Source organism: Brachionichthys hirsutus, chromosome 15, assembly GCF_040956055.1.
Source record: "Brachionichthys hirsutus isolate HB-005 chromosome 15, CSIRO-AGI_Bhir_v1, whole genome shotgun sequence".
Lineage (NCBI taxonomy): Eukaryota > Metazoa > Chordata > Actinopteri > Lophiiformes > Brachionichthyidae > Brachionichthys > Brachionichthys hirsutus.
Window position 1 is genome coordinate 3,396,015 of NC_090911.1, and position 16,651 is coordinate 3,412,665.

Consider the following 16,651-nt stretch of genomic DNA (forward strand, 5'->3'; position numbering starts at 1 on the left):
TTTTGGCTCTGTACTCCAACGTGATGAAGACTAAAGGACAAAGTTAGCGTAACACACACATAAGCCTGTGTTTGCAGATCATTTCCCATCCAGCTTTAATGAACATTTTTAAAACTATTAATATAATGACCTGCTCCTCCAATTTACTAAAATGCCACATGAAACAAATATGATCAACTTATAAACTTAATATGGCAAATATGTTGGAAAGAAACATTCGCCTTGTTTACTGAAAACTGCCTGCTGTTTGTTTGGTGCTGTTTGGTTCTCTTTGATTAGTGTTTGGTGTCGTTTGGTTCTGTTTGTCGCTGGTTGTTTGGTGCTGGTTGTTTGTTGTTGTTTGGTGCTGGTTGTGCTGTTTGCTGCTGTTTGCTGCAGTTTGGTGCTCTTTGGTTAGTGTTTGGTTCTCTTTGGTTAGTGTTTGGTGCCGTTTGGTACCGTTTGCTGCTGTTTGCTGCTGTTTGGTTAGTGTTTGGTGCCGTTTGGTTAGTGTTCTGCTGATCCTGAAGGTCGACGAGATGACTGGGGTCACCTAAACACCCTGATGGAAGTTCCAATCTTTGTTGCTGTGAGGATTATTTAATCTTAATAATCTAAAATATAAATTAAAATCTGCTTTGTGAAATAAATATTTTGATTTGATTTCAGAATTGTCTGTATTTGTATGGTTTGTGTGGTAGTATGAGGTGTATTTATTCAAGTTGGACTACTGGGTAAGTATGACATCCCTGAAGGCCTAGGTGTGAAATGCACCACCCGCCACTGGCAAATACATTAAAGGTACCTAATGATCGGTTCCATGACAATCAATTGACCGGCCCCAGTTAATAATCTAAATAATCACAATTTTCTTGACGTTGAACGATAATTAGAGACAGATATCCAAACATTAGATAATTGAACACATAATATTTATTAGTGAGTGTTAAAGCTGCACGATGAAATTTCCATCGCTAAGATGGTGCTCGTGAATATTTATAACGAATGTGTGGGCTGTGTATTTGATATACTCGATGTACTTCTGGTCCCCTTCAGCCGTGCATTTCATCATCAAACGTAAAAACATGTCTTACCGACGACGCAACATTGACAACCAAGCCTGAAACCTTCACAAACGGTCTGCAGCTTCTTACAGACCTTTCAGCACTGAGCGCTTTGGCCTTTGCAGAAGCGTGTGTTCGATAACAGGACCGATAGGTGTGTTTGCTGTGTGACAGTTTACTGTACCGTTCGACATCTGAAACATGGCCACATGTCCCGTTGTAAATGTTTCCTCTTGAGGACATGGCAAAAATTCAGCCAAACAGAGGGAGTATGTTGCCATGACTACATTTACATCTCTGTTCAAGTGTAGGAGCCGTTACTCATTGCTCTATGGAACGACTTGTGTGAGACATTAATCCCAACTGCAATATGTCTCCTCACCTGCTCCCTGTGAAAAATAAACTACACCTATTGTGTGCTTACAAAGGCTTTAGCTGCATCGTCTAATAGTGCAGGTGTGTGTGTGTGTGTGTGTGTGTCTCAGCTTCCAAAACTCAGAGGACTAATTCATCTTTCTCACGCCTCGTTAGGGAACGCTGGGATTCTGATGGAAGATTGAATATTTCATGGCGGGTTTGGTATATCTCTGGCCACCTGCTCTCTCCCCCCCCCCCCTCCCTGTTTCCCAGCATCCTTCCTGCTATCCAATGTTCTCCTCCTTCACTATTTGGTTTCTCGCCTCTCCTTCACTCCATCTCATTCCATTACTCCACTTATATTTCCCATCATATTATCCCTTCTTTATCACATTTGTTTTCTTCTCTCACCCCATCTCTGCTTCGATCTCCCTCTTTCTCACACACACACACACATACACACACACATATTTATTCGGTCTGTTTACGCACTCCTCATTTCCTCCATCTAGCAGGAAGTCCTTGAACCAGTGATGCTAGAGAGCTGGATATGAATTATGCAGAGTAAATTTGCAGATGTAAAAAAAAGAGTTTGTTCATCTGTCTTTTAGCAGGATTAACCACTAAATTAGGTATGGATTTGGCTAAAACTTTGGATAGGTAAAGTATGACCCATAATCCCATAATCCATGAGATTTTTGTGCCGGTGAATATCATCACCTGAAGATAGACACATTCTCTCCAGTTCAGAGATTTCTGCTTCTAAATTCGTGGTTGAGGCATAAAAGTTCGAGACAAAATGACACAATCACTTCTCTATACGACAAACTCCATGTCACGAGTCTAAATCTGGATCCAAGTAATATTCCAGGTCTGGTAATCCACATTTTTGACATTCATAGTGGTCATAGAAAATTCACATCTGTGCAATAATAAAGAAAAATCCTACAGAATTTAATTCTCATCAAACTGTAACAATAACCAGAAGTAAATGTCTTCATGTTTACATGTTGTACTACTACTACTACTACTACTACTGTACTTTCTTGTCCCGTGAGGGGTCGCCACAGCAAATCAACCTTCTCCACTTCACCCTGTCCTTTGCATCGTCCTCCCCAACACCAGCCACTCTCATGTCCTCCCTCACTACGTCCATGTCTCTTCTCTTGGGTCGACCTCTAGCCCTGTTCCCTGGCAGTTCCATCCTCAGCATCCTTCTACCGATATAGTCCCTGTCTCTCCTCTGGACATGTCCAAACCATCAAAGTCTGGTCTCTCTGATCTTGTCTCCAAAATGTTTAACCTTCACTGTCCCTCCACTGTTCCCCCTGGGACCTTCTCATTTACACACATGTACTGTTTTACTCCTGCTCACCTTCATTCCTCTCTTTTCTAGAGCAGACCTCCACTTCTCTAGATTCTCCTCTACCTGCTCCCTGCTCTCGCTGCAGATCACAATGTCATCTGCAAACATCATATTCTGAGGGGCTTCCTGTCTCACCTCATCTGTTAGTCTATCACCATGGCAAACAAAAATGGGCTCAGATCTGATCCCTGGTGCACTCCCACCTCTACACTAAACTCCCCTGTCACTCCACTGCTGTCATGGCGATTAAAAAAATGAACGTTTGCTTGTTACATGTTTTCTACCATTTCCATGAATGTTATTATCATTCCTAAATGCTACCGTTAAGGGCTCAATGATTGTTTGTTTCAGAGACAACAAAGACCACGTTAGAAATCTTTGATCAGATCAACAAAGGTGTAAATGTTGACCCACATTATTTAGATTCTAAGTGAATTATGTAACAAGTGTTCAATCTTAAAAATGGCAAATTAAAAACCTCATGCCGGGAGCTCCCCAGGTGCATTCATGACAACCTTTGGAGGGAATTATTGCATTACTCATGGCATCATTTGAGTTTTTGACAAATGCATAACTGTTTCCGGGTGATTGATGTTGGATTCTGTAGGAGAACCGGTTCTAGAGGGATTGTGGCAAACTAAGCATATGGTCAAGCAATGCTGTATGGTTAACTCCGACGGCTGACGACCTGGCATTCCCTGGAGTCGACCTCTGGGGATCCAGCCTTGCTCAGGCGGCATTGCAGATGAGGCCTTTCCCTGCAGGGAACACCATGCCAAGAGCGTGCCAGTTGTTTAACCAACAGCTGTCCCGAGCTCAACTGGTTGCAGAGAATGAATCCACAGTCAATATAATGTCCCAATTTCTCACTTAAAGGTCTACTGAAAATTGGATGTGTTTGTTCTAGAGATTCTCGATGCTGATAAACTTTTACGACAAGTTGAAATATGTACGGTACGTAGTATTTGTGTCATTCCATCACCATTACTACATCTACTTGCTGCATTTGCATTGCCTTGTTTGTCTCTATCAAGTGTGAAGAATTGCTTCACTTTTGATACAAGCACAGTTAAATGCATAATGGCATCATCTATAATAATGTATTTTCAATCTTTTTATGACATAAAATGTGATTAGATCTATGTAGCATCATACCCTGTACAATTAAAACACAAAGTTGAGGAGAGAAAAAAGTGAAAATGATTTTAGGTACCAAAACAAAAGCAGCGAAGGAAGTTTAGCATCTCTGTGCCTTTTCTCTGTGACTATGAGAGCACCAGCCTCGCAAATAGTCCGACACATAAAGAATATCACACACCCCCCTCTCAGTCACACAGATGTGCAACCATATGGAAATAACAGTATGCTTTAACATACACATTCACACTCAACCGGGTTTCCATTCATGAGGTCTGTGTGTGTGTCTCTGTGTGTAACCAGGAACGTGAGTTCTGCAGGCGAGGAAGCCAGGAGGAGGATGAGGGAGTGTGAAGGCCTGACAGACGCGCTGCTCTATGTCATTCAGACTGCTTTGGGGAGCAGTGAGATTGACAGCAAGGTAACTTCCATACCTGCAGCCGACTCACACACAATATAACAGCCTGTAACGCAGGCCTCACAGGAATCAGCCTGCATACAAACACATATACAGGCACAATGGCATTTCAATGAAAAGTGTGTGTCTGCATGTTGGTGTATGGCCTCGTACAATACCTCAAATATCAGTAGGTATTCTTTGCTTTCTAAATGTGCGTTTCAATATGATTATTATGTCAAAAAAACAATTACAATTTGCATACATTTGCATTCATTACATGCAAATTTGATTTATCTGTCCTTCCAGACTGTAATTATACACTGTATATGCATAATAATCTGTATAAGTTGTTTGCCAGTGATTTCTATGCTAATATCCAGGCCACAATCTATGCGAGGTGGAAAATTGCCTGGGCCTGCTAAGGAATATAGCTTCTGTTAACTCATTGGATGCTAACCTGCAACACTTGCAGTGTTTTAAGGTGTTCCTCTATGCCGTGGACTCCTGATCCGTCTCAGGCACAAATGTAACCCCCCCCCCCCCCCCCCCCGCATTTAAAGTGTACACATAGCTTCAAACATTTCCACCCATTCAGGGAGAAAGCCTCTTTGGATACGACCATTCTTTGTCAGTAAACTCATTGTTTCATTCAAGGTTCCTCTCAGAACCTTCAGAACAAACACATCCGCTTAGACTGATGCTTTTGTGTGAGACGCTGGGAGCATCCCTGTGCATCTGTCTGTGTGCATATGGCCCCATGTGTGTAAAGCTTGTCTAACTCTGTGTGTCTTTTCTACCTTTAGACTGTAGAAAACTGCGTGTGCATCCTGAGGAACTTATCGTACCGTCTGGCTGCAGAGACATCACACAACCAGCAGGGGGGGTCAGAAGAGCTTGACGGCCTGTTGTGTGACACTGGTGGGAAGGATGCTGAGAGCTCCGGATGCTGGGGCAAAAAGAAGAAGAAAAAGAAGGGACATGACCAGGTGACAAGACAAAATCAGATTTGTATTTGGTTTAAAACCTCCAACGGAGTTCATTGTGCAAATATGTCCAAAAATGAAGCATGCAAAAACTACTGAACCAATTTGCACCAAATAGAAGGGTGGGATGTTTGGGTTACACGCATACGCTCTGCATACAACGTGTGCGCATTTAGTTTGTTTCTGGCTTCCCCCTGAAAATCCTTAACATACCGTGCATATAAGATATAAGGATTGCAAGAAGGATCTCCATGGTTACCAGCAGCAGTGACTTGTTCACCTCTGCATCTCTGTTTGGTAACACGCCACATCATAAATAGTTCAACTGATGTTAGATGAGACCAAGACCTCATTTGGGGTCATCTCATTTCTATTTTCACATCAACATCTGAGGAAGTGGAAGCTGTCAGAAAATACCTAGTGCAAGACAGTAATGGAACCGACTTCTTCTTCTTCTCCCTCTTTCTTGCATGGCTAATTCATGCGTTAAAAACGCTCTGCATTTATCCGGGCTTGGGACCAGCTCAAGGGAGACACTACCCATGATACCTATGAGGCTGCAGCATTAAAGGGGACATTGTATGGAAAAAACAAAATCACTTTTTCCATGTTTCCCATTTCACTGCGGCTTCCTTTCATATCCATGATATTTACCGACCAGCTTTTTTGTTCATCTTAGCTCTCAGCTTTCTGTTATTCTCTGTAGCATCTTCAACACACGCTAACAGGTTTCCAGAAGAACAGATGATCATATAAGCCAATGAGGATTAAGCTGTGAATCAAAAAATATCACCGTCCTATGTTTAATTACAGAATTAACACTCTTGTCACTGTGATATTGACAGAAATCAAACGTCTGCCTCAGAGAAGGCTCGCACCTCATAAGCAATCAGTGTTGCATTCTGATTGACTGGAAGCCATGTTTTTCCAACTTTGAATGAAGCCATGGTGATTATAAAACCCCACATTCATGGCGGGTTAATTGCACATTATCACAGCATGCTTTTTCCTTTTAACCCCCCCCCCCCCCCCCCCCAAAAGAACGGGATAATTTTTTTTTTTTTACTTGTCAAGCAAAACCTTGAAAAGTTTTTTTCACATCGAAGCAGAACCAGTAAGATGAGGGATCTTAAAACTAACCCTGGAATCATGTTGTAAAGGGACAAATCATAAGCGCTTTCTAATGATAATACGTAACCCCCCCCCCCCGCCCCGCTCGACTCTGGCACCACTCCACTGCAGCTGTGGGTGATTACTATGAAGTAGTGATTTGGGAGCTTGTTGGGGAGGGCAAAACACAAAATCTGTCGGGGTAATTAGTGGAGAGAATGAGGAGAGGAGAGGAGGAAAGGAGATGTTGATGGAGAGGAGAGAGTAAAAGAATCTGGGCTAAGAGGGAGGCGAGAAAATGAAAGGGTGAGAGAGGGACATTTTTATTCTCAATGCAATGTGTTGGCAATATTTCTTAGCCTTTGCAGATGTGATGTGGGATTACTTCATTGCAGATGGCGGTAGGAAACATCTTGGTCGTTATAGATGGTAGAACTACTATCGGATCAGAATCAGATCAAGAATCAGTTAATCGGTGAAACAGTGAAAACACAGCGCCACCTGCTGTCAGGGAGGAATGGGAGGGGGAACGGAATCAGGAATGACAATTAAGAAAACTAATCAGGCAAACGCCATGACGAGTTATCGGACGATTGATCTCCCCTGCTCTGTCCCAACCCCAGCATCCCATACGCTGAGGACGATTCTGAAACAACAGCGGCGCGATATTGGCTTGCATTTCAGCTGATTTTATTATTTTTTGTTGGTTTTAATTATATTTAAATAAAGAACTACAGCACTTATGGCGCCATGTGATGGAGAAATGTGTGAAACAGCAAGTCCAGGGCGACAGCTAAAGATTACCTTGTGCTGCAAATTAAATTATGTGTTCATAATTCACCTTCTCATCAATGGTATTGGCCAAATGCCAGCAGCAATAATCTGTGTGAAATGCATTTCAGTGTCATTGACTAATCTCCCCATGAGCGATTTAATACTGATGTGTGTATTTTTCAAAGCGTATCATTAGATAGTGTCAGATTTCAATGACAAAGGCGATGGAAAACAGAAAATAAAAACGGATGAATGCCACCTTATTTATGAGTATCAAATCTCTTTCCATCACTTCCCTGTTCTTCCCGGAGGGGGCCATTCTGGCACTGTACACAGCTTCTCTGTTCTGAATTGTGTCTCATCCTCTGCAGTGGGATGGCGTAGGCCCATTTCCAGACTTGACAGATCCCCCGAAAGGCATCCAGATGTTATGGCACCCCACCATTGTCAAGCCCTACCTCACACTGCTGTCTGAGTGCTCCAACCCAGACACCCTGGAGGGAGCAGCTGGGGCTCTGCAGAACCTGGCTGCTGGCAGCTGGAAGGTAGGGACCGTAGGGACCGTTCCTCCCATGCCTGTAATAATAGAATATAATAACGCTGAAGGGTGTCTGACTTTTTAAAGTCAGAAATCCCAGTGAAACATCCCCAAACTACCAGACAGAACGTACCATTAGGTACCAATGGCTTCAAGATAAGTACTTTGGTGTACAGCAATAAATAATACGTCTTATTTTCATCAATGTGGTTCATATAACAGCATAAATTATGCAGGGATGCATTTGGTGACTTAAATGTTTGCCGTTTCCCAGCCTCATTGACTTTTAACTGTCAATTAAGTTGATGGAGGGTTTGGACCGAACAGCTTTGAAGCAAACGCAAACGATAATCCTGCGTTTGACAGATGTCTGTTCTTATGAAAGAGAGATGCCTCGGAATATTCTGGTGAATCATCGGTGGACAAAATATAGTTATTACTCCTTTGTTGGAGAAGACCTTACTGGCTGCTGCAGAAACAAGTAATGGACCTTATGTTCATTTTTTTTGTCATGTTTTCTTAACTTGAGTTGTTGTTTATTATTTATTAATATTCGTCTATTAGAGGTCATTAATAGAGAGCTCATTCAGATCAATATATCAGGGTTATATCTCTTTGTGCCCCCCCCCCCCCAACCTTCTGTCCAGTGGTCAGTGTATATCCGTGCGGCGGTGCGTAAGGAGAAGGGCCTCCCCATCCTGGTGGAGCTGCTGAGGATAGACAACGACCGGGTGGTGTGTGCCGTGGCCACCGCGCTGAGAAACATGGCTCTGGACATCAGGAACAAGGAGCTCATAGGTGAGCTGCTCATTTACAGCCCATAAACCCCGACCCACTTATGGACGTATTCCACTGGTTAATGTTGGATATGAAACCCGCTTCAGAAGAAATCTTTACAGGTATAATTATTTAGAAAGGAGTCGTTAAAGTGTCTTTTTGTGTTGCTTTTTAATTGCTGGGCTGCCTGGCTGACAGTGGAATTGTGTATCGCTGAAATATAAAGAAATCGCTGTGATATTTGTCTGAATATATTTAGATTTATTTTATTTATTTATTTGCTTCTGTAAGTAAATAGTAGCATTGCTCTGACTGTTTGATGCTCGTTTTCCTTTGAAGTGATGTCTGTAATAAACTCTGCTTTTCTGCCGGTCTCCATAGCAACAACCTCCTGCCTTTTTCTACTTTGTCTGGTGCTTCAGGCTGTGTGTGTGTGTGTGTGTGTGCTGTTATAGTGTGTAAACCACACAGTCACACATCAGACCTCTCTCCCTTTGACATGGGGCGTGTGTGTACATTCTGATGGGATGCATTGTCCTGCCGTTGCTTGTGTGGTGCGAACATGATGATGATGATGTTGATGATGATGAAATTACACTGGAGACACAACATATTGTCTTGTTGCTTCCTCGTAGCTTTAAGCAGGAGGCGCTTGTAATATTGTCACTACAGCCAAAACTGGAATTATATGGCAACCTTTACTATGTCTGCATGATTAATCATTGAGATCATTGTTAAATCAAAAAAATCATATGTATATATATATATATATATACGTGTGTGTGTGTGTGTGTGTGTGTGTGTGTGTGTGTGTGTGTGTAGGTGTGTGCGTGTGTGAGGTTGTGTGAGGTTGCTTTAGCCACCAGCATGTGCAGGCTTAATAAGATGGACATGACCAATAATGTTGTGCCCCCACCACCCTAGGGTGGTGACTCGCTCAGAATGAGGGGCAGAGGGCAGATTGGACGAGTCTGTCTGACAGCGGCGCTGGGGTGTCATGGGAAATGTAGTCAACTGGTGTTAGATTACAGGGGCATGACAGCCATCCAGGCGTGTTCCCAGGCAGCGCTGGGAGTATTTGCTGTAGGGTGTTTGGTGGAGCAGAGATCATGATCAATTTGAGGACTGTCCAAAAGTGATCAGGAGATGGGGGCTCTGTAAGAGGGAGAAACACCGAAAGCAAAAGACACCTTCTTCACGTGATGTTTTTTTAGTTCTTTGATAAAGTGATGGCTGCCAGATGTTTTCAGTGGAATCAGGAAAGGTCATTTAACATCTTCGTATTGCCTCCACCAGGTTGGTAATGTTTTCACCATTGTTGGGCGGATCATACCAAACCTGAGGGTGGTAGGCAGGTTGGGCATGTGGCGAGGAAGAACATTCAGTCCTGAAGTAGATATTGTTTTATGTTCTTAACATTGCCAGACGAGGCTTTTTAAAATTGTTTTTGATTTTTATGCATAAATTGATTGTTGACGATGAATCTTTGTAGAGGGGTTGACCGCCCAACAAGGAATAAAGTAAGTCTTCCACATACTTTAAGAGAGTATTTGATGCCCCCAGTTTGATGGACCTTGATGGATATATTCCTTCTACCTATGACCAACGTTGCTCCAACTCCTTCTGTTGCTCTTTTGCACTGCTCCAGGTAAATATGCCATGAGGGACCTGGTGCACCGTTTACCCGGAGGCAGCAACAACAACAACAGCACCAGTGGGGGTGGGGGAGGCGGAAACCCCAGCGTCCTGGTGGGGAAGACCATGTCGGACGACACCGTCACAGCTATCTGCTGCGCATTGCATGAGGTCATCACCAAAAACATGGAGAATACCAAGGCCCTGAGGGATGCCGGCGGCATCGAGAAGCTCATTGGCGTTGCCCGCAGCAAAGGGGACAAGTAAGCCGAGTGGAAGCGCGACGTCACATGGGAGAAGGGGGGCGGAGACAAAGGTTAAAAGCGGCGGCTTTTATAGATTGATCGATGTTGAAGCAACAATAGAAAAGATTTAACCTGGTACAAACTGATCATAAATAATACACAGTGATTTATCATTACTATGTCAAAGTACACGTGTAATCAAATTACTGCCATCTGGGATCCATCCAGAATTAGATTACAAGCAGAATCATTTTCAGCTCTGGGCCTGGATCTTTCTAAGCCAATGACTGAACGTTAGAGGGTATATATAGTCTTAGTGAGAGTGATTCATATCTGAAGCTTCCCCAGGTAAACAATTCCCAGATAACCGACATTAAACGTTACAAGTTAAGTTCTCTCCTGTCCATTAAACTAACTCCACTTGCAGTCAGCACCTTAAGTTTAAGGGCTGCCCATCATAATAATTATGAAAACAATATAATACATACATTTAAAGACAGCTTTAACCTTAATTACATTAACCATGAATCTGAGAGAGCAGCTACGAAAATGTACTTTTCTAATTAGCTTTAGCTGCAACAGCATGTCGGTAGATCCATCGTTCCCTTTTACGTGGCTCTGACTTTAGCGGAAGGCGGCATGGTGGCGCAGCGGCAGCGCTGTTGCCTCACTGCAATAAGGTCACAGGTTTGACTCCGACCTGTGGCCTTTCCGTCAGGAGCTTGCATGTTCTCCCCGTATCTGCATGGGTTCTCTCCAGGTCTCTGCTACGACTCGCCTCTGCTGTGAGAGGACGATCTCAAAAGACAGAATCAAGCACAGCAGCAGTTAAATAAAGATTCATTTCCATATGGTCCAGTTATACAGACAGCCATTTGTCTGCTAAGTCCAAACCTGGAAGATGCTGAATGATATATTGCTCGATCAATCGATCAGTCAATCCCTTAAGTAATTATGCGGTGTGGTGATTAAAGTGCCCGGCTTGGGGAGGGTCTTTAAACGCCGGTTTAGCTTTGACTCGTCTTGCTTGTATACGTCCCACCAGCTCCAGACAGGACGGTCCAGCTTTATCCTGCATGTGTGTTTGATCTCTGTTGAATTCCTAGACATAGTCCCAAAGTGGTGAAGGCAGCATCCCAAGTTCTGAGCAGCATGTGGCAGTACCGCGACCTCCGCAGCCTCTACAAGAAGGTACAGCCAGCCTGGCCGGATGAGCCCTGCATCAGCGTCCGGCTGCACAGCACAGATTTATCCTCGCCTCATTTGGCCTTTTGTTCTCCTCATCTTCAGGATGGTTACTCCCAGTACCATTTTGTGGGCTCCTCCTCCACGATAGAACGGGACAGACAGCGACCTTATTCCTCCTCTCGCACTCCGTCCGTGTCTCCCGTCCGAACCTCCCCCAACAATCGATCAGGTGGGTAAAAACCACACCCACTCCTCTCTTTTCCCTTTTTGTCCTCCATCACTCTCTCCGTCTTGCCAAACACCCGTCCAATAGAGTTGAAGTCTCAATTGGCTCATCTACCAGAGATATTAAAATTCAATTCTCAGCTCTGCACTTAGAACAATTCAGTAATATTGACTAGAACTAAGCTACTGCAGCTTTCCATATGTTACTGAGTGGCGTGTTGGTGGAGGTGTCTCTTATATGAGTGCTTGTCTTGTATTACAATGTCTTCACGTCTGTGTACAAGAGACGGTACCAACAAGGTTCATAATTAAAGTGTTCCTCGTGAGCAGAAATGATGTCCATTTGTTTTGTTTTTTGACAGCTGCCTGAATAGGGACAGATACTTTTAAATTTAACACGGCAGCTAACTAACATTGCAATTGGGTCAATTTGTTAAGAAGGAGGTTTTTGACCATTCCATGAGATAAAACCAGCAAATTTAGGTGCAAATATAATGTCCATTGTAACACATTCAGCTCATACACACATGTAAGAAGCTATATGCTGTGTATAAATGCAGATGTGTGTGTGTGGGCGGGGGGTAGGACAAATCAGAGGGAGGAGGAGGACTCAATGTTTATCCATTTAGAAAGCTAGATTAAATTCTCACAGTCAGAATACAAATAACATCCGAGGTCTGGTTCGAAAACAGTCGCGACATCGCTGGCATTCCCAAAATGTTCTCAGTCCGGCCTCTCTCTAGGAAAGAATTCCAGTGTAGTCAAAATACAGAGATACTTCTTCATAAAAACGTGTATTGATAATGTGTACGGTGTAAAACTATTATTGTGTGTGTGTGTGTGCGTGTGTAGCAAGTGCCCCTGCTTCCCCCAGAGAGATGGTGGCATTGAAGGAGAGAAAAGCAGACTATGAATCAACCGGCAATGCCAGTTACCATGGCAACAAGGGTGAACACACGTCCCGGAAGGACACAATGACAGGTGGGACATAGAGAATCCGTGTGACACGAGAGCACATAAAGCTGCAAACAGCAACGATGCTCAAATGAATCTAGAATAAATGCAGGTTAGTGTAGCCCAATTTTACGATCGCCAGTGAGGTCATCATACTGTACGTTAAAAACCAAAAAACCAAATCTAAATTTCCAAGTGTGTTGATGCAACCAGCTCCGTCTCATCAGCATGTTAATCTGAACAACACGTCCCCGCCCTTATTTTAGGAGCACAAGGGAATGTTGATCAAATATTTTGATATGTGACTTATAAAATATTGTATTTGTCATTCTTATTCTGGAGCACACACACGTCTCCGTGGATGTTTCAGAGCGTCCTCACTCGCCGTGTCTTTGCAGGTCAGATCTCTGGTGGATCTTCCACACTACGCAGAGGAGCGTACGTGTCGCCCACTGAAGATCTAAAGTATAATCAGGTACGACGAGCCAATTCAAAGTCTTTATAATCACATTTTATACACATGTGTAAGGAAACGAGCACCTTTCAGTAATAATACCGACCTGAAGAAGAATACGTTTTCTGATTTTCCTAAGAAACACGTCTCTGACATTTTGCACAAAGTGCAATTTAGGTTTTTGGCCTGCAGAACTCTCTGGTTCAGTTCTTTCAGTGCCAGAATGCTTGCATTATGCTCGGTACTTGTACCTCACAGATGTCTGACATCATGGCTGTGCTGGAACACATGAGACACATTCAAATCGATCTTACACTTACATTTATTATTTCTTTTTTTAAAGGTTTCATCTCAAGGCCTTCCTTCAGAGCCCTACCCTCCCTTCCAAAACCCTCCCCCACCTGACAGCAGCAACTACGAGGACCAGACCTTCTACGAAAACCAAGTTCATGGCGGGGGACGCCCTCCCCAGGGAGACCTCAACATGCACTTGCAGGGTCTCAAATCGACAGGCAACTATGTAGACTTCTACTCGGCCTCACGGCCCTACAGCGAGCTCAACTACGAAACCAGCCACTATCCAGCGTCGCCGGACTCCTGGGTCTAAGAGCAGTAGCGTCCGAGTGTGAAGGAGGAGGAGAGGATAAATAATGAATAAAGATTGTAGTTTAAAAAGTGGAGAGGAGATGATGGGGCAGGTTCCCTCCCTCCCCATCCTCCCCTGTAGGTTCTGAGCGGCGTCATCGACCGCAGAACAACAATGGGGGAGGATGGAGTGCAGGAAAAGATCTTCAGAGATGTCAGCTTGAGACAAGAAAAAGGAAGAATGAAACAAAGAAGGAGCGGGGGAGCGGCCGTGCATGTGCATGCACACCACCAACAAAACCGACAGACACATTTTCTTATTGTGTTTAGTGTTTGATCAACTTCTGTCAGAGGGTTGAGCAGACAGAAAGACCTCCTGCAGCTGAAGGCCTGCGGGTGGGACAGAGAGACACGCATGGAGTAACATGAAGAGGGACAATGAACGAGAGGAATGGATCAGCGCTTTGGAGGACAGAAGCTTTAGGATGGCAAATGGACCGTTTGGGAGACCCAGGAGAAACCTGTACATATGTGGTATAGCAACATTGCTTTTAGTAACGTGAAGCACAACAAGCAGAGCTGTAGGACACGTAGGACATGTAGGACACGTAGGACACGTGTCACACAAACCTTTCTTTCTCTATGGCTTCAGTGTGATGTTTCCTCCTATGGGCAAAGAATGATTCTGGACTCTGACATTTGTAATAGTTCCTGTTTTTTTTTCAGTTTCTTTTGTTGTGTTTCTACTTTTTAAACTCTCATTTCTGGTCGTACAGGATTTGACGTCGGCACATTCACAGAGACGCATTGTGAACTGTACATTACACGATGTTCTGTCATGCCAGGCCTTTAAACATTGGATGAGTGTCAATTATTCACTAAATACACACAAACAAAACAACAACACCTGCACCCTCGTAGCACAGCTTTCGAGGGACGTCGACGCGTCGCTAACGTGAAACCCTGAATAGGAGTTGGGTATTTAAGCATCACTAGTAGGTCACGGTGCTCCTTCTACTGCCCAGCTGATGTTCACAGAACATCTGACGTGAGCAACCTTTTTGACAACCTCTTTATGTTCCCACGAGCCCCTTGTTGAGTGAACTGTGCTTTTTTGTGTGCGTGTGTAACCGTGCCAAACGAGGGTGACGCCGCCTCCCTCGGCTGAAGAAGGCGGCGTCGAGGGGGGGACTTCAGCTGAAGCTCTCGACGGAACATCTTTGCGGTTTCGACAATGCCAGTTTGTAAATGCTTTGGTTTTTCTATCCTGTGACTTGCTGCGATGGAAGCTGCACCAGGACCGTCGAGAAAAACACAAAGAAAACTCCAGAAACAGCAGGGAGGGTCTGCGAGCAGGCCACGCCTTGCTGCCTCCAAAGCTGGACGCAGGTAGTTTCTGTGTTGTAAAATAATCAATGTTTGAAGTACAAAAAAAAAAACGCTTTTCTGAGAGATGGATGGCAATTCTAACTTCATGGTAGACAAAGCTGTTAATAGATTATGGATATATATTCTATAATTATAAATATATACTTTTTATGTGCAGATGTGGATGTCACTTATAGCAGCAACATTATGGAAAAAAAGATTGTTTAAAAAAAGGCCAGATACGCGTAGGGGTTTTGTTCACATTTTCTTTTCAGGTCAACACACTAAGCTGTGCACGTTGTGTCGTGATGTTGTTGCTGTGTGGAGTAGAGCAGGCCAGGGCCCCGGGGGCCCCGGGGGCCTCGCTGGCACTGGAGCAGTCCACGAAGGTGCTACAGCTTTCACAAGTAGTTCCAATAATGTCGGTATTCTAAATGTGCACAAAATGTTTGTTTACCTTTGCATATATGATCAACTTCCGATGATCAGTTCTGAGCTCTGATCAAGTCAGAGATGGCCATTTTAAACAGCATTGCAAGGATCGTGCTTGGATACCCCAAATTCTGATTAGTCAAACTTTTTTTTATCATATATATGAGAATGTGGCAGCGGACCCTGGTTCCCCCGACCCACTGCGTTTAGAAGTCCTAGAGGTGCATCTTCCGGTGCTTGGAAAATAACTCATATCTCCACTGCGCCCTCAAAACACTGGATGAGAAGCAGACCTGCTGTATTTGTGAGTGAAGCTCAGAATCAGAAGCTGACAACGTAATGTATGTCCTTGTGATCCTTAGGCAGAAAAAAACGGCTGACCATATGATCTGTACGGAGATATAACGGTCACCTTTTTGTTGCTAGACCAAACGTGTTTTGAAAAGAAACCTGTGAATCTTTCTATTGCCACAAACAGATTACAACTGTTCCAAGAAATATAAAAGAACCATCCAAGAATTTCTGACTGTGGAGCTGTTTGTTGTCAAAAACGTGTTTTTTTGGTGTGTTCAAGTTCAAGCAGGAAGGAGTGTGTCGTTGGACAATAGGGTCCAGCAGACCCGGTAACGGACAAAGTGGCCAGGAAGATGAATGAATGAAAAACATAAACTGAACCTATTGAAAAGAGACATTATCATGACACCACTACTAGCATGAAAATAATGTGTGTTGCATCAGTACCGGGGTGTGGACCACATCCAGCCCAACAAAACTTCATCCAATCTACAGAAAATCAGTTTAAAAAATGCACCCATCCAGTGAGAGCTCACCCTACCAGCCAAACTATGAAAAAAAAGGGTGACGGCAACCTGTCAATGAGAAACAATTATCTTTGACCCTTGTATCTAAGTAACCCGTTATCATAAACAAATAGGACTGTTCAAACTGACATTGACCCATTATAATACATTTGTATTTGTAACGCTTTTAGGTACTCAAAGTCGCTTCACAGAAGGTATGCAAGTTAAAAACAGCAAGGCAACAAAGACAACAAATAGAGATATGAAGATAAATTAGATA

General features: G+C 43.6%; 1 protein-coding gene across 4 annotated transcripts in view; it reads left to right on the forward strand.

Annotated features, from left to right (window-relative positions):
- LOC137904189 (catenin delta-2-like) overlaps positions 1 to 13,793 on the forward strand; it is a 72,995-nt gene extending 59,202 nt beyond the window's left edge. For all 4 annotated transcript variants that reach the window (XM_068748329.1, XM_068748330.1, XM_068748331.1 and 1 more), the window contains 10 exons: positions 4,207 to 4,324; positions 5,107 to 5,289; positions 7,542 to 7,733; positions 8,356 to 8,506; positions 10,134 to 10,383; positions 11,472 to 11,556; positions 11,656 to 11,782; positions 12,631 to 12,759; positions 13,131 to 13,207; positions 13,530 to 13,793. In XM_068748329.1, the coding sequence (XP_068604430.1) occupies positions 4,207 to 4,324; positions 5,107 to 5,289; positions 7,542 to 7,733; positions 8,356 to 8,506; positions 10,134 to 10,383; positions 11,472 to 11,556; positions 11,656 to 11,782; positions 12,631 to 12,759; positions 13,131 to 13,207; positions 13,530 to 13,793 (1,576 nt within the window). The remainder of the gene's footprint in view (positions 1 to 4,206; positions 4,325 to 5,106; positions 5,290 to 7,541; positions 7,734 to 8,355; positions 8,507 to 10,133; positions 10,384 to 11,471; positions 11,557 to 11,655; positions 11,783 to 12,630; positions 12,760 to 13,130; positions 13,208 to 13,529) is intronic.
- The last annotated feature ends 2,858 nt before the right edge of the window (positions 13,794 to 16,651 follow it).